This window comes from Eleutherodactylus coqui, chromosome 2, assembly GCF_035609145.1.
Source record: "Eleutherodactylus coqui strain aEleCoq1 chromosome 2, aEleCoq1.hap1, whole genome shotgun sequence".
NCBI lineage: Eukaryota > Metazoa > Chordata > Amphibia > Anura > Eleutherodactylidae > Eleutherodactylus > Eleutherodactylus coqui.
This window is the reverse complement of record NC_089838.1, coordinates 202,419,020-202,445,322: the sequence shown is the minus strand read 5'-3', so window position 1 is coordinate 202,445,322 and position 26,303 is coordinate 202,419,020. Positions and strand designations below refer to the sequence as shown.

At 44.1% G+C, this 26,303-nt stretch overlaps 2 protein-coding genes across 2 annotated transcripts in view; one reads left to right on the top strand and one right to left on the bottom strand.

The window, feature by feature from the left end:
- The first annotated feature begins 7,958 nt into the window (after positions 1-7,958).
- Positions 7,959-24,540, top strand: LOC136610060 (regenerating islet-derived protein 4-like). Its single transcript, XM_066589326.1, has 6 exons — positions 7,959-8,053; positions 20,904-20,968; positions 21,912-22,000; positions 22,100-22,237; positions 23,443-23,553; positions 24,266-24,540. The coding sequence occupies exons 1-5, from the start codon at positions 7,959-7,961 to the stop codon at positions 23,512-23,514; spliced, it is 459 nt and encodes a 152-aa protein (XP_066445423.1). The 3' UTR covers positions 23,515-23,553; positions 24,266-24,540.
- CPT1B (carnitine palmitoyltransferase 1B) overlaps positions 24,512-26,303 on the bottom strand; it is a 51,785-nt gene continuing 49,993 nt past the window's right edge. The window contains exon 19 of the mRNA XM_066592232.1: positions 24,512-24,823. Coding sequence (XP_066448329.1) covers positions 24,740-24,823 — 84 coding nt within the window. The 3' untranslated portion in view covers positions 24,512-24,739. The remainder of the gene's footprint in view (positions 24,824-26,303) is intronic.

The following is a 26,303-nucleotide window of genomic DNA, read 5'->3' as shown; positions in this document are numbered from 1 at the left end:
GCTATTAGGTTCGATAGAACCTAATAGCTGTGGGATAACCCCGCGGATTTCCGCCGCATTTCACGCAGCAGAAGTCCATCTGTGGGCATTAGTCCTAAGTATATTAAGTTGGTATTTACAGTAAGGAAGTTAAATAACAGCAACACCCTGCCTTATCTACATATATTCTATTTTGTCATCAGAATTCATTTGCCTGTGAAACAAAATCTGCATAAATAGCCAATTGTGAATCATTTTTTTGTCACACCTAAATAAAATTGTCCTGATAAACAACAGTCATACTTTTTACATGGAACATGTAACAACATCCTTTTCTCTGTTACAGCTTATTCTCTACATGCCAAGCAAAATAAAAGGTTATCTGCTGAGATGAGTGGGGAGGAGGCACCAACTGTTGTGTTCTTCAATGGCAGTGACTGGGAGGCAAGACAAAGGTTTCTACATTGGCAATTAATTTACCCCATATAGAGAACCACCAAGTTATATGATAAATAGAGATGAGCGAGCACGCTCGAATAAGCCAGTTACTCGAGCGAGCCTCGCTCTTCTCGAGTAACTGCATTCTTGTCCGAGCGTGCTCGGGGGTGGCAGAGGGGGCGGCGGGGGAGAGAGAGATCTCTCTCACTCTCTCCCATGCTACCACCCGCTATCCCCTGCTGACCCCCCCGATCACGCTCAGACAAGAATGCAGTTCCTCGAGAAGAGCGAGGCTCTCTGGAGTAACTGGCTTATCCGAGCGTGCTCGCTCATCTCTCATGATAAACTGAAGTTATATTACCTGCTGACTTTGTTTACTGTTTCTCTTAACTAAACCATTGGACCTGATGCTAGCGGTTATCCTTTCTGTGACATTTGTAACTAGTTTCTTAGTACTTAAAATATAAAGGAAAAATATGAGTAAAAAAAAAAACAGGTCGGGTTTATTAACCCCTTAGTGACCAAGCCTGTTTACGCCTTAATGACCAGGCCAAATTTTGCAAATCTGACATGTGTCACTTTAACATGGAAAAACACCAGAAAGGTTTTGCATATCCAAGCGATTCTGACATTGTTTTTTCGCCACTTGTTGTACTTCATTTAGGCGGGAAAAAAAGACCGATAGAATTTGTGTTTATTTATTAAAAGCGCCAAAATTGGGAAAATTTTGAAAAAAATCGTCATTTTTTCACATTTCCAACTGCAATATCTCAAATATGTGCAAAGATAATATAGAAATTTTTGCTAAGATATATATTTCCATCCGTTTACTTTATTTTGGGTGCATATTGGAAAAACTTTTGGCTTTTTTAACCATTTAGGAGACGTACAAATTTAACATTACTTTTCAGCATTTTGAGGAACACTTTGTTTTCCTACACCAAGCCAAGATTGGAAAGGCTCATAGGAGTCAAAATGATAGATACCCCCACAAGTGACCCCATTTTAAAAACTACACCCCTTAACGTATTCACTGAGGGGTGTCATTAGTATTTTACCCCACCGTTTTTTTTCAGGAGTCAATGCAATTTAGAAGAGAAAAAATAAAATTTCATATTTTTGCAAATATGTCATTTTAAAGACAGGACTTCTTTCTATAATACACATGAAAATGAGGATTTGCACCCCAGAATGGATACCCCTGTTTGTCCCGTGCTCAGAAACATACCCATTGTGGTCCCAGTATTACGTCTGTATGCACAATTGGGCCCAAAATGAAAGGAGCAACCGGTGGCTTTCGGAACAGAAATTTTGCTTGAAGGAGATTTAGGCCCTATTGCACAATTGTAGAGCCATTGAGTGACCAAAACGATGGAGAACCCCCACAAGTGACCCCATTTTGAAAAGTAGACCCCTTAACAAATTTATCTAGGGGTACGATTACTTTTTTGACTTCACAGTTTTTGTATGAATCTAAGTCAAGCAGAAGGAAAAAAATTACCATTTTCCTTTTTTGGTAATTCTGTCATTTTAAAAGCAGTTTTTTTTGTACAGCACATAAATGAATGAAGACTTGCACCCCAAAATGGATACCACTGTTTGTCCCGTGCTCAGAAACATACCCATTGTGGCCCTAGTATTGCGTCTGTATGCACAATGGGGCCCAAAATGAAAGGAGCAACCGGTGGCTTTCGGAACAGAAATTTTGCTTGAAGGAGATTTAGGCCCTATTGCACACTTGTAGAGCTATTGAGTGACCAAAATGATGGAGAACCCCCAGAAGTGACCCCATTTTGAAAAGTAGACCCCTTAACGAATTTATCTAGGGGTACGATGACTTTTTTGACTTCACAGTTTTTGAATGAATCTAAGTCAAGCAGAAGGAAAAAAATTACGATTTTCATTTTTTCGGTAATTCTGTCATTTTAAAAGCAGTTTTTTTGTACAGCACACATATAAATGAAGACTTGCACCCCAAAATGGATACCCCTGTTTGTCCCGTGCTCAGAAACATACCCATTGTGACCCTATTATTACGTCTGTATGTACAATGGGGCCCAAAATGAAAGGAGCAACCGGTGGCTTTCGGAACAGAAATTTTGCTTGAAGGAGATTTAGTCCCCTTTGCCCATTTGTAGAGCCATTGAGTGACCAAAATGATGGAGAACCCCCACAAGTGACCCCATTTTGAAAAGTAGACCCCTTAATGAATTTATCTAGTGGTACGATGACTTTTTTGACTTCACAGTTTTTGAATGAATCTAAGCCAAGCAGAAGGAAAAAATTATGATTTTCATTTTTTTTGGCAATTGTGTCAATTTAAAAACAGTTTTTTTTGTACGGTGTACATAGGAATGAAGACATTCACCCCAAAATGGATACCCCCGTTTGTCCCGTGTTCAGAACCATACCCCTTGTGGCCCTAATCTACTTAAAGGACACATGGCTAGGCCCATAATGGAAGGAGCACCCGTTGGATTTCAGGGTACAACAGAATAAATTACAGGACCCATTGCCCACTTGTAGAGCCATTGAGCGGCCAAAACAATAGAGAACCCCCACAAATGACCCCATTTTGAAAACTAGACCCCTTAACAAATTCATCTAGGGGTGTACTGCGTATTTTGACCCCACAGTATTTGAATGAATCTAAGCAAAGCAGAAGGAAAAAATTACGATTTTCATTTTTTTGGCAATTTTGTCAATTTAAAAACAGTTTTTTTTTGTACAGTGTACATGGGAATGAAGACGTTCACCCCAAAATGGATACCCCCGTTTGTCCCATGTCCCAGAAACATACCCATTGTGGCCCTAATCTACTTACAGGACACATGGCTAGGCCCATAATGGAGGGAATGCCCGCTGGATTTCAGGGTAAAACTGAATAAATTCCAGGCCCCATTGCCCACTTATACGGAAAAAAAATTGACTTCCTAAAAATACCCCACCCCACCCCCGCCATCCACATTTTTTGGCATTCCCTAAATCTTCTATATATATAAAATTGAATGTATGCGTGTCTGTCTGTCTGTCTGTCTGTCTGTCCTTTATGCGCTACTACACCATTCATCCGATCGCCATGAAACTTTGGGAAGTTGTTGAGTACACTCCTGGGAAGATTATAGGCATAGTACAAACATTCTATAATAAATGGCGCGTGCGCGAGCATCGTCGACAGTTAGGACCCCCCCACGTAGATCGTTCGATTTCCATCATTGCCACTAATTCTCTCGCTTCCCAATGTCATAGAAACGTGAAATTTGGCACGAGCATTGATTATGTCATAAATAGGAAAAGCTAATGGGTCCCAACTCGATTATTCAATTCTATGTGCCAAAGAATTAGCGTCCAAATTTTACGTACGGAATCTAATTTTCTCACATAGAAACTTGAAATTTGGCACGGGCATTGCATATGTCATAAATAGGAAATGCTAATGGGTCCCAACATGATTATTCAATTCTATGCGCCAAAGAATTAGCGTCCAAATTTTACGTACGGAATGTAATTTTCTCACATAGAAACGTGAAATTTGGCACGAGCATTGAATATGACATGAATAGGAAAAGCTAATGGGTCCCAACTCGATTATTCAATTCTAAGCGCAAAAGAATTAGCGTCCAAATTTTACGTACGGAATCTAATTCTCTCGCTTCCTGATATATATAAATGAATGTCTGTCTGTCTGTCTGTCCTTTATGCATTACTACACCATTCATCCGATCACCATGACACTTTGGGAAGTTGTTGAATACACTCCTGGGAAGATTACTGGCATAGTACATCTATCCTACGATAGGTGGCGCGCGTGCGAGCATCATCGACAGTTATGCCCCCCAGACAAAGATCGTTTGATTTCCATCTCAAGCACAAAAGCAAAAGGCATTACGAGCAATGGGATGCGTGTTCAACCAGAAAATGATGCATCCGCCGAACGTTTCGCAAGACAATTGCTGCATATTGAGAATGCTGAGGTAAAATGAAAGCTGTGCTGTGATTGGTTGCTATTTCTTATACTGCTGAGGTAACATGAAAGCTGTGCTGTGATTGGTGGCTACTTCTTATACTACTGAGGTTGCATGAAAGCTGTGCTGCGATTCGTTGTTATATATTATACCACTGAAGTTACATGAAAGCTGTGCTGTGATTGGTTGCTATATATAATACCGCAGAGGTAACATGAAAGCTGTGCTGTGATTGGTGGCTACTTCTTATACTACTGAGGTTGCATGAAAGCTGTGCTGCGATTCGTTGTTATATATTATACCACTGAGGTTACATGAAAGCTGTGCTGTGATTGGTTGCTATATATAATACCGCAGAGGTAACATGAAAGCTGCGCTGTGATTGGTTGCTATTTTTTATATTGCTGAGGCAGAATAAAAGTTGCGCTGTGATTGGTTGTTATTTCTCTTACTGCTGAGGTAACATGAAAGCTGCGCTGTGATTGGTTGTTATATTTTATACTGCTAAGGTAACATGAAAGCTGCGCCGTGATTGGTTGTTATATATTATACCACTGAGGTAACATGAAAGCTGCGCTGTGATTGGTTGTTATCTAGATATATAAAAACGAATGAATGTATGTCTGTCTGTCTTCGCAGCAACGAGCGACGGGTAAGCTAGTATTAGATAAAAGTAATAATATAAACTGCGTTTTATGTCCGAAGACAGGGGTAATTACGGAGGCTGGTTGGGATGGGCCCATGGGGCAAGAAAACCGGGTATCCCCACCCCCTTTCTCGCTTTTTTGGGGGTATTTTGTGACCTCAGCGGCGGGGATGGGGTGTAAAAAGTGGCGCTGTGAGGCTTTTGTAATCTTGCTGCGGTGCAGCGGTCTCACATAGAAGGCGCTCAACAAGCTGCTCCTGGAACTGCATGAAGGCGAGCGTTCCCAGGACTTCTTGTAAATTACGGATTACAGGTAGCGATCTAAATAACGCAGACTCTCATGGCCGTATGCAGAATCCGCTTACGGAGGCCTGCAGCGGATCCTAGCTGTGACCCTGTGTACAGGCACGTAATGTACTGCGCATAACTGCCTACTCACACAGACGGTCATGCGCAGTACACAGTTTTTTGTTTATATTTCCCGTGCCGTCGCTTAGAAATGACCCGGGTACCCGCAGCCCATACACAATGTATTTGCACATGGGCTGCGAGTATATCCGCAGTCATAGAGCACAATGGGCTCTAGGTCGCGAATATCCGCGGTAAAATATAACATACCGTGTTCTGTTTTCTGCGAGTGGATTCCGTAATTCTGACCCGCTAATTGGGGGGAATTGTGTAATCCAATGCATGCGATTGATCCGTGGATTACCGCTGATCAAGCGCATGCAGAACCCATAATTCCTCTCCGGTCATGCATGACCGGCCTAATGTTATACCGCTAATTTATCACGTGATCGGGGACCGCTCAATGAGGTCTCCGGTCACTGCTCCAGGCTCTCGGCGAGCGCTGGTCGCTGGGAGCTAGGAGATTTAAAATTTCCTGGGCTCCCCGGCTCCTGTGAATGTGTCCGGCATTTTGCCGGTGGGCGCATGCGCAGCAGCCGGAAGGGTCCATGGAGGATAATCGCATCTGGATTCAAATGCGGAAGCCTCCGAGAAGATGTTTCATCGCCTCTCACCGATTGCATCGGTGAGGGGAGATGAAATTTCCACTTTTTTAAGAACTTTTACGTGATCGCCATTATGCATTGGATAACGGCGATCACGTGTCCAGTAACCGCCACATCGGCGCAAGCACAGAAGCCAGCGGATGGTCCCGACACCGCCCGGAGGACACGGAGGAAGGGGGGTGAGTATTTTCACCTTCCCTCATGGATCCGATCCATGAGGGGAGGTGAAACTTTTCTTTTTTTTACTTTTTTCTCCACTTTTCCACGATCGCCGTTATCCATTCGATAGCGTTGATCGCGGCACCGGGGACCGCTGACATCTCCTGCCTCCCGGCTACCTACAGGAGCCGGGAGCCAGGAGATTTTAAAATTCTCGGGCTGCCAGGCCTTCTGCACATGCGGCTGACGTAATGCCGCCTGGTGTGCATGCGCAGAACGCCGGCTTCGGGACCCGGAGGACCAGGAGAGCGGGAAGCAGTGCGGCGGACCTCGGTAAGTAATTTCAGCTGCCCTGATGACTCCGATCCATCAGGGCAGCTGAATCTTTAACTTTTTTCAAACTTTTATTTACTTTTTTTGCCGGGGGAGGGGGTCCCCACAGCCCGGGATGACAGCTCCATGCTGTCGGCCACCTGCGGACACCGACAGCATGGAGCTGTCACGTCCATAGCCCGAGGGGCTTTATTCTCTGCAGGACACGTGTTTTTACGTCCTCAGAGAATAAAGCCCACTTCGGGAGGACGTAAAAACACTATGGGCTGGTCATTAAGGGGTTAAAGGGGTTTCCAAATTATTTCTTTTATATGGTGTTGGGCTCATCATAGCCCAAAACAATTTAAAGAAATATAATTAATACAGTGCCGGACCGCAGTTTCGGCATCTGACAGGTGACGTTACCCGGCCAGAAGGCTCTGTGACAACCCGTAAGCATGTCACATGGGCTTACAGCACAGGGAAGCAGAGGAAGGCAAGTGTGCTTTTTATTTTATACATGCCTTGTCCCCCGCTACCATCACTATTGAAAAATGCCAGAAAACCCCTTTAAATATATTTAGTTGGTATTTAGAGTAATGAAGTCAAATAACGCCAACACCCTGCCTTATCTACATATATTCTATTTTGTCATCAGAATTCATTTGCCTGTGAAACAAAATCTGCAGAAATTGTCAATTGTGAATCATTATGTTGTCACACCTAAATTAAATTGTCCTGATAAACATCAGTCATACTTTTTACATGGGAAATGTTACAACATGATTTTCTCTGTTACAGCTTATTCTCTACATGCCAAGCAAATAAAAGGGTCTCGGCAGAGAACAGTGGTCTATTTTCATAAAGACTGTCAAGGAGTGTTGGCCATATTTATAGGACATTTTGCATGTTTTCAGTTTGGTGTGTGGGTTAATTTGTATAAGTTTAGAAATTGTGTTTCTATCAGGGATTTGATCCTAAAAAAAAATCAGTGCCAGTATACTGTCAGAAGAGGAACGAAGCAGTGGAGCCAGAGGCTTATCTAGAAGCTCTTGTGCCTCTGCAAAAACTATAACTGACCCTCCTACCTACCATGTGCTGTTTATAATACTGGTGTCTTCTTATGTGATGGAGGGACCTTTGGGCCCCCTAACGCTCCATGGTGTGGTAGCAACTGCTACCCCTGCACCCCCTATAACTACACCCCAAGAGAACTGTATACTCTTGTGGTTGTATAGCTGAATTATTGCACATTGTACTTACTGCTCCTGCCCATGAGAACTACTAATGTTTTATTCACCAAATACAGTAAATCACCGTGCAGTTAGGGGAAATCTTACTTCCTTGTCTTCACTGATGTAATCTATCCATGTTTTTGGTGCCAAGTCCCCTCTGGGCAGGCCCACAAATATCCCCACACTGTGAGTGATTTGCTGGACAGTATAGATGACTGGTCACACCCTTTTTGAATATAAAATGTGTGTGGGCACAGTGGGTGAAGCTTTACCTCCACGCTCTTTGTTGATTTTCAACAGTGACAGGTATGTAAGTTATTACTAGTCTTATATAACATGCAGGCATCTCTATAGTACATTAGAACTTATAGTATATGGTAGCCAGGTTGTGATAGAACCATCTACAAAACATAGACTTAGGCCTCCTGTCCATGGGCGAGTTGTCATTGCAAGATCCACGGCGATAAATCGCCCGCGGACCTCGCATGACACGCTTTCCTTAGGCTAACAATGGAAAGCACAGCCCAACATCCACGAGCGGAGAAGCATAGCGATTCTCTGCTCGCGGAATTGAAATTGCATCTTTTAGATAGGCTCATCGCGGAAACCTGTCAATGCTCCCCGATCTTCCCCCGCGGTGGAATATCACTAGTGATATTCCGTCACGGCCGTGGGCAGGCAGCCTTAATCTATTAGTATAAACTGATTGACACTAAAATAACCATCAACCTCTTTAGATTTCCCCCACTCTTAGTTTATAGTTGCTGTCATATACTGCATAGATTGGGTAATCTGACTCAGTGCATACTACTGTAAATTATAGTTTTATTACTCATTGCACGCATGTGTACTTGTGGTATCTGGAGGCTATAGAAAGTTTACTCCTCTTGCACTGTAGAAAGCTAGTTTTATTAGGTCACTGTTGCAAGCATAGGATACATTGTCACAGTGGATTTTGCTACATAATTACCGCTGCTCACTGAGTTCTGCAATGGAACCGTGCAGCAAACAATCTGCAGATTTAAAATCAGACCGCGTGTCAATTCCGCTGTGAACTCCATGTGGATTTGTTTCACACCATATGGATTATAGTTGTTAAAATCTCATCCATATGACTTGTACTATAAATGCTCTGGATTTTCTGCAGGCAATTTTGCTAAGGAAAATCTGCAGTGAATATGCTATGTGTGAACATATGCTTACAGGAGCTTTGTGGGGTAAAAAAATTGGAGATAACAGATAAGTACTTGCATACCCACATCACATAATAATGTGAATATACCATTCTATTGTGCAGACAGGGGCTACAGAATTTTAAATACATGTATATAAGAAAATTCTATGCTTTCCTGTTCTAAAACTAAATAATTGAAAATAATAAAAACTGCACAACCCCTTAAAAACTAACAAACTAAAGTGTCACTCAGGAAATATAGAAAAGAAAGGGGTTATGGCTCACCACTCCTCTCCCTGTATCACTTGATTGATCCCAGCAAAGACTTTCACTGCTGCAGCTTCACCGCCCAGTACTAGCGGCACTTTACATACAGCATATCCAAGAAGAAAGAAGAAGCTGATTTATGTGAACTCGTCTTGCCTTTATTATGATTGTACCATAAAAAACAGGGTAAAATAAGACGTATTTCGATCCTCTCTGGGACCAAAATCCCGGAGAGGATCGAAACACGTCCTATTTTACCTTGATTTTTATGGCACAAACATAATAAAGGCAAGACGAGTTCACATAAATCAGCTTCTTCTTTCTTCTTGGATATGCTGTATATAAGTGTCACTCAGCCAGTTAGCATTGTAGTAGGCTTTAATTTGTCACACGCAACAGCAGTAATATTTATACCAAATGGCTTTAAACATGTAGCATGAAAAAAATGATTTCCAGCATTATCAATTTGTTTGCTGATGGTTATTCATAGTGTTGATCATAGTTTTTAGTGTTGATCAAGTGTTCCTTAAAGGAATTGTCTACTTCATTCATGAGACAGAGCTTCCAATATACAACAAACTTGTTGCTGACTGCATATTTTCCCCTGAGGATTACTTTGTCTCATGGTCAGGAGTCATTATCAAGAGGTCTTAGGTTGCTTGTTGTGGAGAAAAAGAGGAGCTTGATCTCTGTTAGGCCGGCTACCCATGTTTGCCACCCTCTTGCTGTTCCGGCAAGATACAGGCATCACTCTGCTCCTCCTGTATGAATGGACTCTCTGCTTCTAATTTCCATCGGTACTGCACGAGTTAAAGGGGTTGTCCCGCGGCAGCAAGTGGGTCTATACACTTCTGTATGGCCATATTAATGCACTTTGTAATATACATTGTGCATTAATTATGAGCCATACAGAAGTTATAAAAAGTTTTTTACTTACCTGCTCCGTTGCTGGCGTCCTCGTCTCCATGGTGCCGACTAATTTTCGCCCTCCGATGGCCAAATTAGCCGCGCTTGCGCAGTCCGGGTCTTCTGCTTTCTTCTATGGAGCCTTTCGTGCAGGATGCCGGCTCCGTGTAGCTCCGCCCCGTCACGTGCCGATTCCAGCCAATCAGGAGGCTGGAATCGGCAATGGACCGCACAGAAGAGCTGCGGTCCACGGAGGAAGAGGATTCCGGCGGCCATCTTCACAGGTAAGTATAGAAGTCACCGGAGCGCGGGGATTAAGGTAAGCGCTCCGGTAAGCTTTCTGTACGTCCCTGCATCGGGGTTGTCTCGCGCCGAACGGGGGGGGGGTTGAAAAAAAAAAACCCGTTTCGGCGCGGGACAACCCCTTTAATCCAACTCAGTGCTCACAGGGTAATAGGCTATTGCCCTCCTATTTAAGTAAGCTGGGGATCTTCCTCCTTTGCCTGATTGTTAGTTTCCCCCAGTCACCCAGCATTGCCTACTGTCTCTGATGTCTGTGTCTACTCTGATCCCTGAGCTTTTACCTGGATGTTTGTTCTCTGCCTGCTCCTACTTTGCACTGATTTCTGTTTATAGTCCAGCCTGTTTCACTGTGCTTTGCTCCGGTGCCTCTGATCCCCAATGGGTCAGCTGCCAACGACACCTGGACTACTTTAAGATGTAGCAACCGGCTCAGTTTCCCACAGTAAAGTTCAGATACCTGTACAGTGGTTAAAAGGTGAATACCGGGGGACCATCAGGATAACACCCTTAGGATTAGCCCAAATTCAAGCCGGTTGGTTGGCACAGTGGGTCCACACTCATTGTCCATTGCAATCATGGCTGTAAGCACAATAACCACACACTGGTGCAGTGGCAGGGTCAGGCTTTTTTTTAGTGAGCCTGATTAGAAGCAGGGCGAGGCTAGGACAGGGAGACAGGAACTAGATTTCACAGGAACATTGAACAAGGCTAGGTTCGGCAGAGGAGCTTGTCCAGCAAGCTGGATAGCTCACTGGGGAGGTCTCAGGTTCGAGTCCTGACAGTTGCACCCTCCTACCAGAATGACCTCCAAACTTCCCAGGGGCTGGCTTTCCTGAATACCTGCCATGAAATTCCCTTGTCAGCCTAGGGGCATGGACATCGGAGGCTGGCTCCCAGGAATTTCCCTCTGGCCCTTATCCCTGCCACTGCACCAGGTACTGCAGTCTGCCACAGTGCCTTCAGGAGTCCAGGAGTACTTTTACAGGAGGGGGAGGTGGTTGCTGTCTTCCAGTAAAGGTATTTTCCTGAAAAGGCTTCAGCAGGGACACAGGGAAGACAGGATGGATTCTGAGGCTTTCCGGGAGCTGCCAATGGAAAGCAACCTGGCTGATCCTTGCTGCAATTCAGAAGGGTCCGATGAACCTTTGTCCAAGTTTGGAAGAAGCTTTATGTCTTAAATTTTTGATGGATAACCACACCTTATGACCCACTTGAGAAGTAGGGGATGCTTGGCGATGTCTATCTGCCACCTTCTTGTAGGCATCTTGGGCTTCCCATAAGGCTTCCTTCAACTCCCCTTGTGTTTTGGACAATGCTGACACCCTTAGATAATCCCCGTCGAAATTGGCTTAGTTGTGCAGCTTGGTTCCACCTGGTATCAGTCACCCATGAACAAAATTCTGCCGTGTATTCCGCAATAGAGCATCACCCTTGTCCTAGGTTATGTAACTTACCTTCAACTGTGGCATAGTGATTTGGATCATCAAAGATTTGATCCAAAGCGGTTGTGAAGGCAGTGAGGCTATTGAGAAGATGACTGTTGGTCTCTACATATGGCGAGGCCCATGCAAGTGCCTCATTAGTGAGGAGGGTAATGATAAAGAATATCACTGGTAAACAAAGTGGGCTGCATTCAGAAATAGATCCGGCACTGATTCAGGAAACCTCAGTATTGGTGACGATCTCCACCAAATTTCGCTGGCAGTTGCATGAGGGCATCCAGCACTGAATTGCACATCTCCAGAATTTGCTTCTGTAACCCCGCGATCTTTCTTTGCATTCCAGCAGCTCACTCCTGGTAGGAGGAACAAAACTCTTGGAGCTCTGTGACTTTTTTCCTGAGAGTGGCTATCACAGACTCTATTTTAGGGTGCAGTTATTCTGTAGTGTTTCAAGCACTAGGTTGGACACGCAGGTGTAATATTCGTGATTCTGGTGCCGTGGCAGGAGCAGGCCTTTATAGTGAGCCTGATTAGAAGTTGGGTTGGGCCAGTACGGAGAAACTGGAACTAGATTTCACAGGAGCACGGAACAAAGCTTGGAAGCTTGGTTCAGCAGAGGAGCTTGTCCAGCCAGTTGGAAAGACACCAACCGGAGTACAGGAGGTCCCAGGTTTGAGTCCTGACACAATATTTCATGGAATATACCTATGCAAATATAAAAAAGCGTAACTCCTTTTATGCTTTTCTATTTCTCACTGTGTTTTCAAGTTTAAATAATAAACTAACCTTGGCAAATATTAATCTGTCTTTTAATTGCATTCTACTAACATAGAAAAGCATATACAGTGCTTTTATGGCTCTTTGGCATTGTTATACATCAGTGTTCAGGTTGAGTGTTGAGCAAACCGAGCTAGTAGAACCCTGTTTCAGGCAGAACTTTACTAAAGCTCTATTCAGGTTCATGCTGAATCAAGCTTTTAGCAAGGTTCCACCCGAAACAGGATTCTACTAGTTCAGTTTTGCACTAATGTACATATATTAAAAATACTTGCTTTAACAGCGTACACTATGCAATATAAATGACATGTTAGCTTCATTCTTTGGGTTATTTCAGTTATGATGATAGTGTGAGAAGCAATATTATTTCACTCTCCATATTACTGCTATTCTGTGTCTTCCTGTATTTTTTATTGGGCATCAAAAAAAGTTAAGGCCCATTTACACGCAAATGATTGAAAGATTTAAAGTTTTGCATAAAGTGCTAATGCCCATTAGTACTTTATCAGCTTCATTTGCATGCAAATAAGCCTCCAGGAGCTGCTTGCAGGACTCAGCAGGTGGAGTGAGCTCTGTAATTAGCTCCATTGTTCTGGCAGGGGCTGCTAAAAGAAAACAATGTTATTTCTAGCTTGGAGATAACAGCCTGAGGTCTGTTTTCTCATACAGGCTGCAGTGAGGATACAATTTTATCTTCTGCTCCTGTGGAGAACACAGAGTGCGGTATGTATGATGATTCTTAAGCTCACCTAAAAATCATCCTTCAGAATTTTCAGTGATAATCGTTGCGTGTAAATGGGCTTTAGGGAATGCTACATTTCCTTACAAACCCCCACCAGAAAAGAAGAAACAATTAACTCTCTCTTTTTTTTTAAGAGTTCATAGCAGCTGACCCTCCCATCCCCCATCCCAGGGAAGGGCATGTGTGAAAACTGAGCCAAGTAGACTGGACTTTTCTGACAAAGATGTGTATTTAGTATATAGCATATATAGAGTTACATATATTAGTCTGTATGGTAAATAGATGATAACTAGTTTATATATATATATATATATATATATATATATATATATATATATATATAATAGATATACATACATACACTTCTATATATATATGTGTATATATACATATATTTATATCTTTCTATAGCTTGTAGATGAATATTATCATGTGTGTATATATATATATATATATATATATGTATAATATATCTGGGTGTGTATATATATATATATATATATATATATATATATATATATATATATTGTGAGACGGTGACCGGCAAGGTGCTGGAGGGCAGGTATGTGTCGCCTAGGATGCTCTCCTATGCTGCCTTGGGGAGCGCTTGGGCAGATACGTGCCACCGAGCAGCCTGGGCTCGGTGGAGGAAGCCGGCAGTATGGTGTCAGTAACATTAAGTTACTGACACGGTGTAGTAAGTAAGTGGCTCCAAGCCGCATAATCCGGGCCGGCTTTTCCTGGAGTGACCAAAGCGAAGGGTGGGATGGTCACTCCCACGTACCAGGTGGGGCTGGTACCAGGCCATATAAAGCCTGGGCCTACAGGGCCTAGGAGAGAGCTGAGACCTCTGCAGGTATGAGAGGCCTGGCTGGCTGTGTGCAGGAGCCATTTTGATTACCAGTGTGTAGACAGGAACGCTACATGTTTAGTAAGTGCTCAGACGAGCAGGATTTCCTTTATGTTTGCCTGATGTTAAGGCCTGTATTTTGCTTTTGTTTGCTTGGAAATAAACCCAGGCAAAGCCTGGACTAAAGACTTTATCCTATGTGTCACTGTCTCTGACTGCTTATGCCCAGGTTGCTACCGATCCTAAACGCTAATCCCTCACATATGGTGTTTGGATGTGGGCAGCGGTCTTAAAGAGACATGCACCAATTAATGGACATTTTGCTGCAGCAGCTGGAGTACTGTTGCTAAGGCCAACTGCCCAAGAGAGATTGACTGGAGAGTGCTGTAACCCCCATGTCCTGGGTGAAAGCTGCAACGGCACAGCAACCAGACACTGCCAAGATGGAAGAACTGATAAAGCAGCTGGTGCAAATGAACGTGCAGCAGCAACAAACGTTGGCTCAGCAGCAAAAGATCCATGAGGAGGCCATGAGAGCTCAGGCCGAGACTAATGCTCTCCTGGCGCAAAGTGTGCAGAGGTCATCTGGTTCGCTCCCCACCACCCGTACCGCGGTACAGACGGCCTTACAAAAGATGACACCCACCGATGACATCAAGGCCTATCTCGCGGTCTTTGAGAGAGTGGCCGAGAGGGAGAAGTTACCGGTGCCTCAGTGGGCTGAGGTAGTAGCGCCTTTCTTGACGGGAGAACCCCAAAAGGCCTACTTTGACCTCGGTGAGCAGGATGCCAACGACTATAATAAGCTGAAAGGTGAGATCCTGGCACGCTTGGGCGTGGACACCCATGTGCGGGCCCGACGCGTACATGCCTGGACTTTTGCTGACCACCTGCCAGCTCGCTCCCAGATGTACGACCTGTTCCACCTGGTGAGAAAGTGGCTGCAGCCGGAGGAGTCGTCCCCGGCAGAGATCGTACAGAAAGTGGTTCTGGATAAGTTTATACGCTCGTTGCCCCCCGCAATCCAGCACTGGGTGGGACAAGGAGGTCCCCAGGACGTGGACCAACTCGTGATCCTCGGGAGAGACTTTCCCCTATTTTGGGACTTGTGGCGACACTGAGGGTCGTCTGCAAATAAGGTTCATGATAATGCAAATGTGTATGATGTGTGTCCAGAACCGTTTGACCCTGAGGGTACGGTTCCGGCAGTAGGGGTGACCCAAGAAGATGGGGATAACTTTCCCTTAACAGTACTGGCGGGGGAGACGGAGGTACAGGACGAAGTGGTTGCTATGCCTGACTTAGAGGTCTCACGTGCCAATTTCGGAACTGAGCAGCTCCGAGACCCCACCTTAGTAAAAGCTAGGGAAAATGTTAAAGTGATAAATGGGTAGCCTCAATTCCCAGGGGCTGATACTGTGTTTCCACACCTTGCAGTCAACCAAGAATTGTTGTATCAGGTTGACAAGGTCCGTGGGGAGGTTGTGGAACAGCTGGTGGTACCTCAGTCTTATCGCAGGATGGTCTTAGACCTGGCGCACAAGCATGTGCTGGGAGGTCATCTCGGGAGCGAAAAGACTAAGGAACGCATCCTTCAGCGGTTTTTCTGGCCTGGGGTACATGGTGATGTAAAACGTTACTGTGAGTCATGCCCGGAGTGTCAAATAACAGCTCCTATGCCCCATTACCGGAGCCCCTTAGTGCCCTTGCCCATCATAGAGGTGCCGTTTGAGCGGATCGCTATGGACCTAGTTGGGCCCTTGGTAAAGTCTGCCCGGGGTCACCAACATATATTAGTGGTTGTAGACTATGCCACCCGTTACCCCGAAGCCGTTCCTTTACGCAATACGTCATCCAAGGGTATTGCAAAGGAACTACTTCACATGTTCTCCCGCACGGGCATATCAAAAGAGATCCTGACGGACCAAGGAACCCCCTTTATGTCAAAGGTCATGAAGGAATTGTGTAAGCTGCTGAATATTAAGCACTTACGGACGTCTGTGTACCACCCACAGACGGATGGTCTGGTTGAGAGATTTAATAAGACCCTAAAAAGCATGCTAAAAAGGGTAGTCAATAAGGATGGGAAGGACTGGGACTGTCTGCTGCCATATTTAATGTTCTCAATCCGTGAAGTCCCACAATCCTCCACTGGGTTCTCTCCCTTTGAATTAGTTTATGGTAGACATCCCCGAGGGCTCCTTGATGTAGCTAAGGAGACCTGGGAGCACGAGTCCACCCCCTACAGGAGTGTTATTGAACACATCTCCCTCATGCAAGATCGAATTGCAGCGGTCATGCCCATTGTTAGAGAACATTTACAGCAGGCTCAAGAAGCCCAAAGCCGGGTATATAACAGGTCCGCCAAGGTGAGAACCTTCAACCCTGGGGATCGGGTACTAGTGTTGGTGCCCACCCTAGAAAGTAAATTCCTAGCAAAATGGCAAGGGCCCTATGAAATAATTGAGAAAGTCGGAGAGGTAAATTATAAGTTATACCAGCCAGGTAGGCGGAAACCAGAACAGTTGTACCATGTAAACCTAATTAAGCCATGGAAGGACAGAGAAGCCCTGACTGCAGTGAGCACCCCCCATGGTGGGGTCCCAGAGGTGTGTGTATCAGGGTCCCTGTCCAAATCCCAACAACAAGAGTCGAGGGAATTTATACAACGTAACTCAGATGTGTTCTCTGATATACCAGGGCGTACTGGTGTCATAAAACACGACATTATAACTGAACCAGGGGTAAAGGTTCAGCTGAAACCGTACAGGGTTCCAGAAGCCCGCAGACGAGCCATCTCAGAGGAGGTCAAGAAAATGCTAGACCTCGGAGTAATTGAGGAGTCGAAAAGCGAATGGTCCAGCGCTATCGTGCTGATACCAAAACCTGATGGCTCTCTGCGCTTCTGTAACGACTTCCGGAAGCTAAATGACGTGTCAAAATTTGACGCATACCCAATGCCGAGAGTGGACGAGTTAATTGAGAGACTGGGTCATGCCAGGTACTTTTCCATTCTTGACCTTACTAAAGGCTACTGGCAGGTTCCCCTTACAGAGAGCGCGAAAGAAAAGACTGCGTTTGCCACACCAGAAGGGTTGTTTCAGTACATCTGCCTACCCTTCGGTTTGCATGGAGCCCCAGCAACCTTCCAAAGATTGATGGATATCATACTCAAACCCCATCGTCAATATGCGTCAGCATATTTAGATGATATCATCATCTTTAGCGAAGACTGGGACAGCCATCTACCCAAGGTACAGGCAGTACTGAACTCCCTTAGAAAAGCAGGGCTCACAGCAAACCCAAAGAAGTGCGCCATAGGCCTCGAAGAAGCACGATACCTGGGGTATGTAATAGGCAGTGGTATTATAAAACCCCAGATCAATAAAATTGAAGCCGTTCAGGACTGGCCACAACCCACTACTAAAAAGCAGGTGAGAGCCTTTTTAGGCATTGTAGGGTACTATAGGCGGTTCCTGAAAAACTTTGCTAGCATAGCAGCACCCCTAACAGACTTGACCAAGAACAGTAAGTCAGTCATGGTCAAGTGGAACCCTGACGCAGAAAAGGCGTTCCAAGAATTAAAACGGGCCCTCTGTAGACGTCCAGTGTTAGTCACACCCAATTTCAAAAGAGAATTTATTGTCCAAACAGACACGTCCGATGTGGGACTGGGAGCAGTTCTGTCCCAAGAAGTAGAGGGAGAGGAACATCCCGTAATTTATCTGAGCAGGAAACTCACGCCACCGGAAAAAAATTACAGTATCGTTGAGTGGGAGTGCCTAGCCATCAAGTGGGCTCTGGAATCTCTAAAATACTACCTGCTAGGTTGGCACATCAGGCTGATCACAGAACACTCCCCCTTAACCTGGATGTCACAGGCAAAAGAAAGAAATGCCAGAGTCACTAGATGGTTCCTGACCCTTCAAAATTTTAGCTTTTCGGTAGAGCACAGGGCCGGAAAGCTGCAGGGCAATGCCGATGCCTTATCAAGGACGCATTGCATGGCGGCTAAAGGTGTCCAACCCCACAGGCTCGAACAGAGGGGGAGGGTATGTGAGACGGTGACCGGCAAGGTGCTGGAGGGCAGGTATGTGTCGCCTAGGATGCTCTCCTATGCTGCCTTGGGGAGCGCTTGGGCAGATACGTGCCACCGAGCAGCCTGGGCTCGGTGGAGGAAGCCGGCAGTATGGTGTCAGTAACATTAAGTTACTGACACGGTGTAGTAAGTAAGTGGCTCCAAGCCGCATAATCCGGGCCGGCTTTTCCTGGAGTGACCAAAGCGAAGGGTGGGATGGTCACTCCCACGTACCAGGTGGGGCTGGTACCAGGCCATATAAAGCCTGGGCCTACAGGTCCTAGGAGAGAGCTGAGACCTCTGCAGGTCTGAGAGGCCTGGCTGGCTGTGTGCAGGAGCCATTTTGATTACCAGTGTGTAGACAGGAACGCTACATGTTTAGTAAGTGCTCAGACGAGCAGGATTTCCTTTATGTTTGCCTGATGTTAAGGCCTATATTTTGCTTTTGTTTGCTTGGAAATAAACCCAGGTAAAGCCTGGACTAAAGACTTTATCCTATGTGTCACTGTCTCTGACTGCTTATGCCCAGGTTGTTACCGATCCTAAACGCTAATCCCTCACAATATATACACGTATAATATATCTGGGTGTATATATATATATATATATATATATATATATATATATATATATATATATATACACACATACATAAAGATTTCAACATGACGAGAGAGAAAGCTTACTTTAAGCAACTAATGGCTAGTGGGCAGGCAGGGTGTGACCTGGGAGGAAGGAATTCCTACCTAAAGATTGATGTCACTGCTCTTGCTGGCTTTAATAACCAATGATAATAAGTGAACTGTAATAAGGTGTCGCCTAAGTTTGTTCTTTATTTGAAAACTAAAAATACTCCTGTCTGTTAGAGGAATAAAGGAATTTCAGTGAATTACACCAATGCTGTGTGACCAGTAATTCTTTCAGCACCGCAAACACTTAAAATAAATTTGAAACAGCAGAAATATACATATAGTGCTCCGTTTCACTAACAGTAGCAAATAGTACGGTTACAAGCACCGACCACTACATTGATGTCGGAGCGGAAGCCTCCACGCCGACCAGACATGTAGTGGCCGGCGCATGTAACTACAGGAAAGGAAAATCATTACAGAACGAAACAATAATATTCTGAATATGGGCATTTAGAATTTTATGTGCCATAACTGCACATCCATGTACCTTCGATTTTTACACCTAGAGGTTTTTGAATTCATGGGAATTCTGGGATATTTTTCTTCTTCATGCAGAGACCATAAAGTTGGGTAAACTAATCTATTCTTTGTCAATGTCTTTAAAATCAAAATTGAGGAAGAAAAAATGAATTTCTCATAAAATGTGGAGGTTTTTCTGGCTTTCCTACTTTGAAGAATAATACAAATTATTATTGTTATCATTTTTAAACCGGGACTTGTATTCTTCATTTGGGCAACATCACTCTTGTCTTAGTTGCTTCATTTATAAATAAAGGGGTTCTCACATAAAAAAAAAAATTTTAATCACCTGGCCAGGACCGATCACCAGGCATGTCCCCTCCATCCGGCATCTTCTTCTGTGGCTTCTAGAAACAGAGCAGGAGCGGTCAAAATGACCGCTTCCTGCTCTGCTCTGTCCGTCAGCCACTTCCGAGGTGAACGGACGGGTCGCCCACAGCAAGCACGTCACAAGCAGTGCTTGCTGTGCGCGGCCCGTCCATCCTGGCTGAACTCCGAGATTCTGCGTGTGTGCAGTGGAGAAGCGGCCCGTCCTGACTCCTGTCAGAGGGAAACCTCTCCACTGCGCATGCGCGCAATCCTGGAGGGAGGCGGCCTGTCCTGGCTTGTCTGCAGAAGAAGACTGCCTGCTGGGAGATTATCCCCTGATGACAACAACAACAGAACACACGCATTAGTATTAGGTAAGTATTATGTTTTTATGCTTAACAGCCAAAAATCGTGGGTTCCCTGTGTCCATTAGGCAGACCAGGGACCAGGCTGTTAAAGCATAAAAACATCATTCGTGTCAGAACCCCTTTAAAATATTGTTTTCTAACAACCCTTTAGTTGGACATTATACACAAAAACGTATATCTTATGTGTCTGTTTCATGTTTAAAGATGCGTGCTGTTTTACCCTTTTGTAATTTACACAAATGCATGATTGCAGGTGAAGAAGGAAATATTTCAGTATTAATCTAGTTATAATAACCCTGGCGACCAGATGTATGGCCAGAGGCACAAGAGTTTATGTTGTGGTGATACCTTTATTAGTTAACCAGAAAAATTGCCTACTGAAAGAGCTAAAGTACAGTGCTGGGGAGCCAAGCGGCAAGATGCGCTGGAGCCCAGACAGTGGTGGAGAGGTGAGTATATATTTTTTTACATTTTTTTTACACAAGCTAGGGATGATTTTCAGGGAAGGGCTTATATTTCAAGCCCTTCCCCCCAAATCACTGCAGGGGTTGCCTGCAGACCATTGCTTTCAGTGCACAGTTGGGGCAGGGGATTTTTTCATCCCCATAGGGAGTCCCCTGGTCACTGAACACTGTGACAGTGCTGTCATGGCTTTGTAATATCTAATAAACCATCACTGTGTGCTATGAAAATAACCTCATATGTTTGAAATATTGTTTTTATCCTCAGGATGCCGTTCTCCTTGTGGTTTACCTTTCTGGGCTGTTTGGTCCTTGGGGTGTCCCTATCAGAAGGTAAGTAGAATAGACTAGATAAGAGCAGCATAGCTCAAAGGTATTTGTATATATCAACGTAGAAAACATACAGCAGACGTATGCGTAAACTGCATTCATGTGGGACTATATGTTCCCCGCTAGGTATATCTATATATACATTTGTTTACACACATATACTAAGTGTGACATATATATAAATGCTCTGCTGGATTTATTACATGGAGACACAGCAGGATGGTGTGGCTCCAGCCAGCAGCCTGCAACGACAGTGGAACTGTGAACTTTCCTTCTCCTCTCTGGCCTGCCATTTACTGGTAAAAGATGAACATCTTCCCTGTAATGTTAACCTTTCACAAGCAGATAGATGGTAGTTAGTATGTATGTATATCCTGTAGATATGCCGGAAATGTCTAAGTTGGGAAACCCCTTTCAGGCTGGGTTCACACAAACGGAATTGCCATTGCAGCCAAGCGGCGCTGAAATTGGCATGCTGCGCGGAGTTCAAAGCCATGGCATGTCAATTCTTTACCCGTTTCTGCGGCGGCCTCTCTACTCTTTATGGGAAGAGATGGCCGCAGCGATATACAAGCGGAAAACCTGCTTCAAAACCCGCGGCTAAAGATTGCGGATTTTGAAGCTGCAGTTCTCCAGCGGAAATCTTGCAGTATTTCCAGGTGGTCATTCCACGAGATTTACGTGGGATTTCAGTCCCGTATGAGCCCAGCCTTAGGATGCTGAGGAATCTGCTTTCGGCTCTGTGCGGGAAGCAGAAAAGGGGAATCTTGGTGGCCGAACAGCTCAGTCTCTGGATAGAATCATACAGCGCCGAGTGAACCCCATTGACTTTAACGTGGTCTGCTTGCTTTCCGCTAAGGTGGCCAGTTTTTGCTTTATTGTTATTTACTACTATACAAATATTATATGAACTATTAATGGCATATGCTATTTTACACATGAGCAGCTAGTTCTCCATGTCCTCCTGGATGGTTTTTCTACAAATCCAATTGCTATGGATACTTTCCGATTGCATTGTCCTGGTCTGAAGCTGAGGTGAGGAAAAAAAGGAAAGAGAGGCAAAAGCCTGCAATAATTATATTGACCTTGTACTTTTTCTATGTATTAATGACCCATTACCTTATTTTCTTGCAGTTTGAGTGTGACAGTTATGGACATGGTGCCCATTTGGCTTCAATCTTAGGCGATGCAGAAGCATCCATTATTGCAAGTCATGTGACTGCTTACAACCCAAAAGTAGCTGTCTGGATTGGACTTCATGACCCTGATCAGGTAAGAGTGATCAAAAACGTTTAGCTTTATATAGGTGTACTAGCCTCAATTATTGGCCATCTCATAAATTGTTATTCTTTGCCATCTATTACACAATGAAAAGCTAAAAAGCCTATAAGAGCAAAATACCTGACATCATACTCCTTCCATTAATAGAAATATATCAAAACCATGACCCTCAGCACACAAATATATCGCAGGCTAATGTACTATGGAACAAATATTATAAAAAGTTAATGACTGTTAAGTGCAATACAATAAGGCCTCCCTTCCACGGACGGATTTCCACCGCGTAACACGCGGCGGAAATCCGTTGCGTTGCCCGCAGCTATTAGGTTCTATTGAACCTAATAGCTCAATGCTTATGGTGCGGAATTCCGCACTGTAAAATCTCCCGTCCTCACCTGCGGCATGCTCTATTTGCCGCGGGTGTACGCGCGGACGGCTTCCATTGCAGTCAATGGAAGCCGTCCATTCACGCTATCTTCCGCTGTAGCACAGCGGAAGATAGCGTCAAATCGCCTCTCCGCGTACCTCCGCCGCGTCATATGACGCGGCCGGTGCGTCATATCACACGGCTGGCCGCGTCATGTGACGTGGCCGGCGTGTCACATGACGCTGCGGCGTGTCACGCCGAAGCGTCATGCGGGACCCAGGACACCGGATCCGCAGGTAAGTATGGGGTCTCTGGGGGGCGCCGTGACGGAAATTCCATGGCGTAGCCCGTCACGGCCGTGTGCAGCCGGCCTAAAGGAAAATGCTACATTAAATTTATACAGTGTCACACGGGCGTAAGAGCATGTACGCATACATTTGCACTACGTATTTGCACAATGGGCATTTCGTTTTTGCGTATGCCTGTGTGTTTTATACTGAAATACGCTTCCGTGAGGTAACCCATTGAAATCAATGGATTCTAGTCAATAGCCAGAAATAGAGTTACTCCTCACCTATACACACATGGAACCTTATGAACCCTCTGAAAAATCATCTGAAAAGACAGGTATGTTTTAAAGTGATACACTACTTCTGGCAAAATTTATAGACTGTTATATACGTAGTGCAGGGCTAGATGGGCAGTGCATGAAACAGACTGAAAACATCTAAAGAGTGAATCTGTTTATTTCCCAAATGTACCATAAAGTATGTGTAGGTTTGCTCTATTGCTTTGTTTATTTATTTTTATTATATTTACTCTGTCTTAGAACCATGGAAATGGATTGATGGCTCAATGTATAGTTATCATCCTTGGTCTAATGGAGAGCCTAATAACTTGAGCAATGATGAGTACTGCGTGGAACTGAGAATAGCATCCAGTGAGTGATACATATTGCAGAATAATGACTGGGTTAAATCCACATGTGGATCCACAGCAAGAATACTTGGCTTAGTCGTGGATCTTTACAGCAGTTTTATAGATGAATGCAAAGAATTCAATAAAGATGGAATTCTTTGAACTCTATATATTGAGGTATTTGGGCACCCTGCTTTGCAGCTCCAACATATTATTTCTTGCTAGATATTCCAGGACCGATGTTACAATAGCGCCACCTGCGGTCTAATAAAGAGCCTTTCTGCGTCAGTCCACCTCAGTAAACATTCCAAGGTGGTCATAGTTACTCAGTCCAGTTTCTGTGCAATGGAACAGAGAAAGAATTAAGACTGGGCAGGTCAAAGAATTGTTGAGCTGGACACTGTAGAAACAGCAGGTGGCGCTATTCTAACATCAGTCCTGGAATATCTGGGGATAAAAACATTTCAAGTGTAAATACAAAAACTGCTTATAATTATGGGCTGTATTTAACTATAGCCAATATTTTTTATGAGACCACCCATATGAAAGTTGTAAACCATATAATCTTATCTAATACACAATGAATCAGTACTGTAAGAGTGCTGAAAATGTGAAATTGAGTTTCTGTGCCACATTAGGAGTATAGCCCCATCCACTGTATTAAAGACTAAACATGTGACATTAAAGTATTATTGGCTAAGTATGTGGTTCATACTTCTCTCTTCTGTCTGCAGAATTCCGCCAGTGGAATGATAAACCATGTGAAACAGAAAATCATTTTGTGTGCAAATTCGAACTGTAAGAACACTATCATACTCTGGGAGATGCCAGGAGGCGGGTCACAATCTACCTTTTACTGGAAATCTGAATAAAACACCTGCACAGAAGTAATCACTGCTATAATATTGGGGTTATTGGGAATTGGTGTGCTTGAATTACTATGCATATGTAAAAAAAAATAAAAAATGGTGTTTTAGTGGTTCGGTATATTAAAATTTATTTACATACATTCAGTATTTTTTTCAGTACAAGTACAGCAACCATTTATATAGTAATTAGCTGCCCCACACCGTCCTTCCATCATCGGTCACACACAAGACATTTGCATAATTGCTTTTTGGAGTAGATTAGGCTTCCAGTGAATAAAAAGTAATGCAGGTTATGTGATGTGTCATGTGATCTTGTACAGTGGCTGGGAATCAGCGTTATCAGCGTCCACCACGAGGGACAAGGAGGAGCTCAGCCAAATCACGCATGGACTGACAGATTCTTTGTCCAAAACGGTGGGAGTTCTGAAGGAAAACAAACCAGAAGAAAACTAATTTAGCAGAAAATCTTTCTACTTGAAGGCTCCAAATTCCAAGTTCCTCCAGGCTCTTTAAAACCTAAAGTTAATCACCTTGCCTAGGAAACAGCCGGCAATGTATCACGATTATTGCTAGCTTACATTTGTTAGATATGCTGTCACTATCTGGGGGCAATTACTCCCTTATGTTTTAACATATCCTCAATCAAGTTGCAATTTTATAGGAGATACATAAAGAATCTATCCCATGGTTCACAGGCAATAGTAGCACACAGCACAATCCAGTCCTAACGACTCAGCTTTTGATGCACAATATCTGTGAAAATACTTTGCTTTTACTTGCCTTGTACTAATATAGAGCTACATGATGTAATCCTAACCACTGATGTACGTCAGAAAAGTGGGGCTGGTTATGATAACCCAGTTATACTTAGTTGAGACAGATATAGATGTGGCACATGGGCAATTCACACTACAAGGAACACTTGTAAAACAGACTTTTGGAAAAATATTTGATACCATGTAAAGGCAGTGGCACGTAAAATGACTCTAGGGGGTCAGTGTTAACAACTATTCATTTTTGCCCAGAATGTCACTTTTTGAAAAGTTTTTTTCAGCTGTTGATCAAGCGTTCCTTATCCCTTTGCAATCCAATTTTGGATTCAGGGTTTTCTAGGGGTCTTTCTCTTTCTGCCATTATACAGTGGTGCCGTCTGTTGGCTAGAGTCAGTACTGCAGTATGGGACATGCTGGAGAGGCCCCCGACAACAGAGCAGCCAGTAGTATAAAGTAAGAATATCCTGCCGGACGTCTTCCATCAGAATGTCTTCAGACGTCAGACAGTGGATTGGAAAGGGTTAAAGGGGTTTTGTCATAGAAAAAAAAATTCTACACTCACCTATTCCTTCCCCTGTCAGTCTCCTTATGGCATGTTCTCCTCGCTGAGAGTCTCCAGTCCCCCAGGTCACATCACCTCCAGCCGGCTGGCTTGTTATGAAGCCTGCATTCCTTGCATTCTTCTTCCGGTAGGTCAGTGAAGGTCACGTAGCGTTCACTGGCTAGGAAGGAATGCTGATCTATTGCAGAGACAGCACGTGTGCGCAGTCTCTGCAATAGCTCAGCATTCTGTGCTGGGCTGTGAACTGTGACGTAACGTACATTGCCAGCAGGAAGGAGACTGCCTGTGAATGTATGTAACCTCACAGGAAGCAGAGGAATAAGCCAGCTGGAGGTGAGGTGACTTCCCTGGGACTGCAGGAGACAGGAGAAGATCAGTGAGGTGAAGATTTGGTAAGTAGACTAACGGGGAAGGAATAGGTAAGTATAGAAGCCATTGTTCTTTTTGTAAGGGCATTTACCATTACCCGTAGTGCATTAACAATTGCAGTAACACTAAGTGTGTGCTGTGTTTTTTAATGAGCTCTTATTTTTTTCATAACAAAATATTCTGTTAGGTAAAAGTTTTG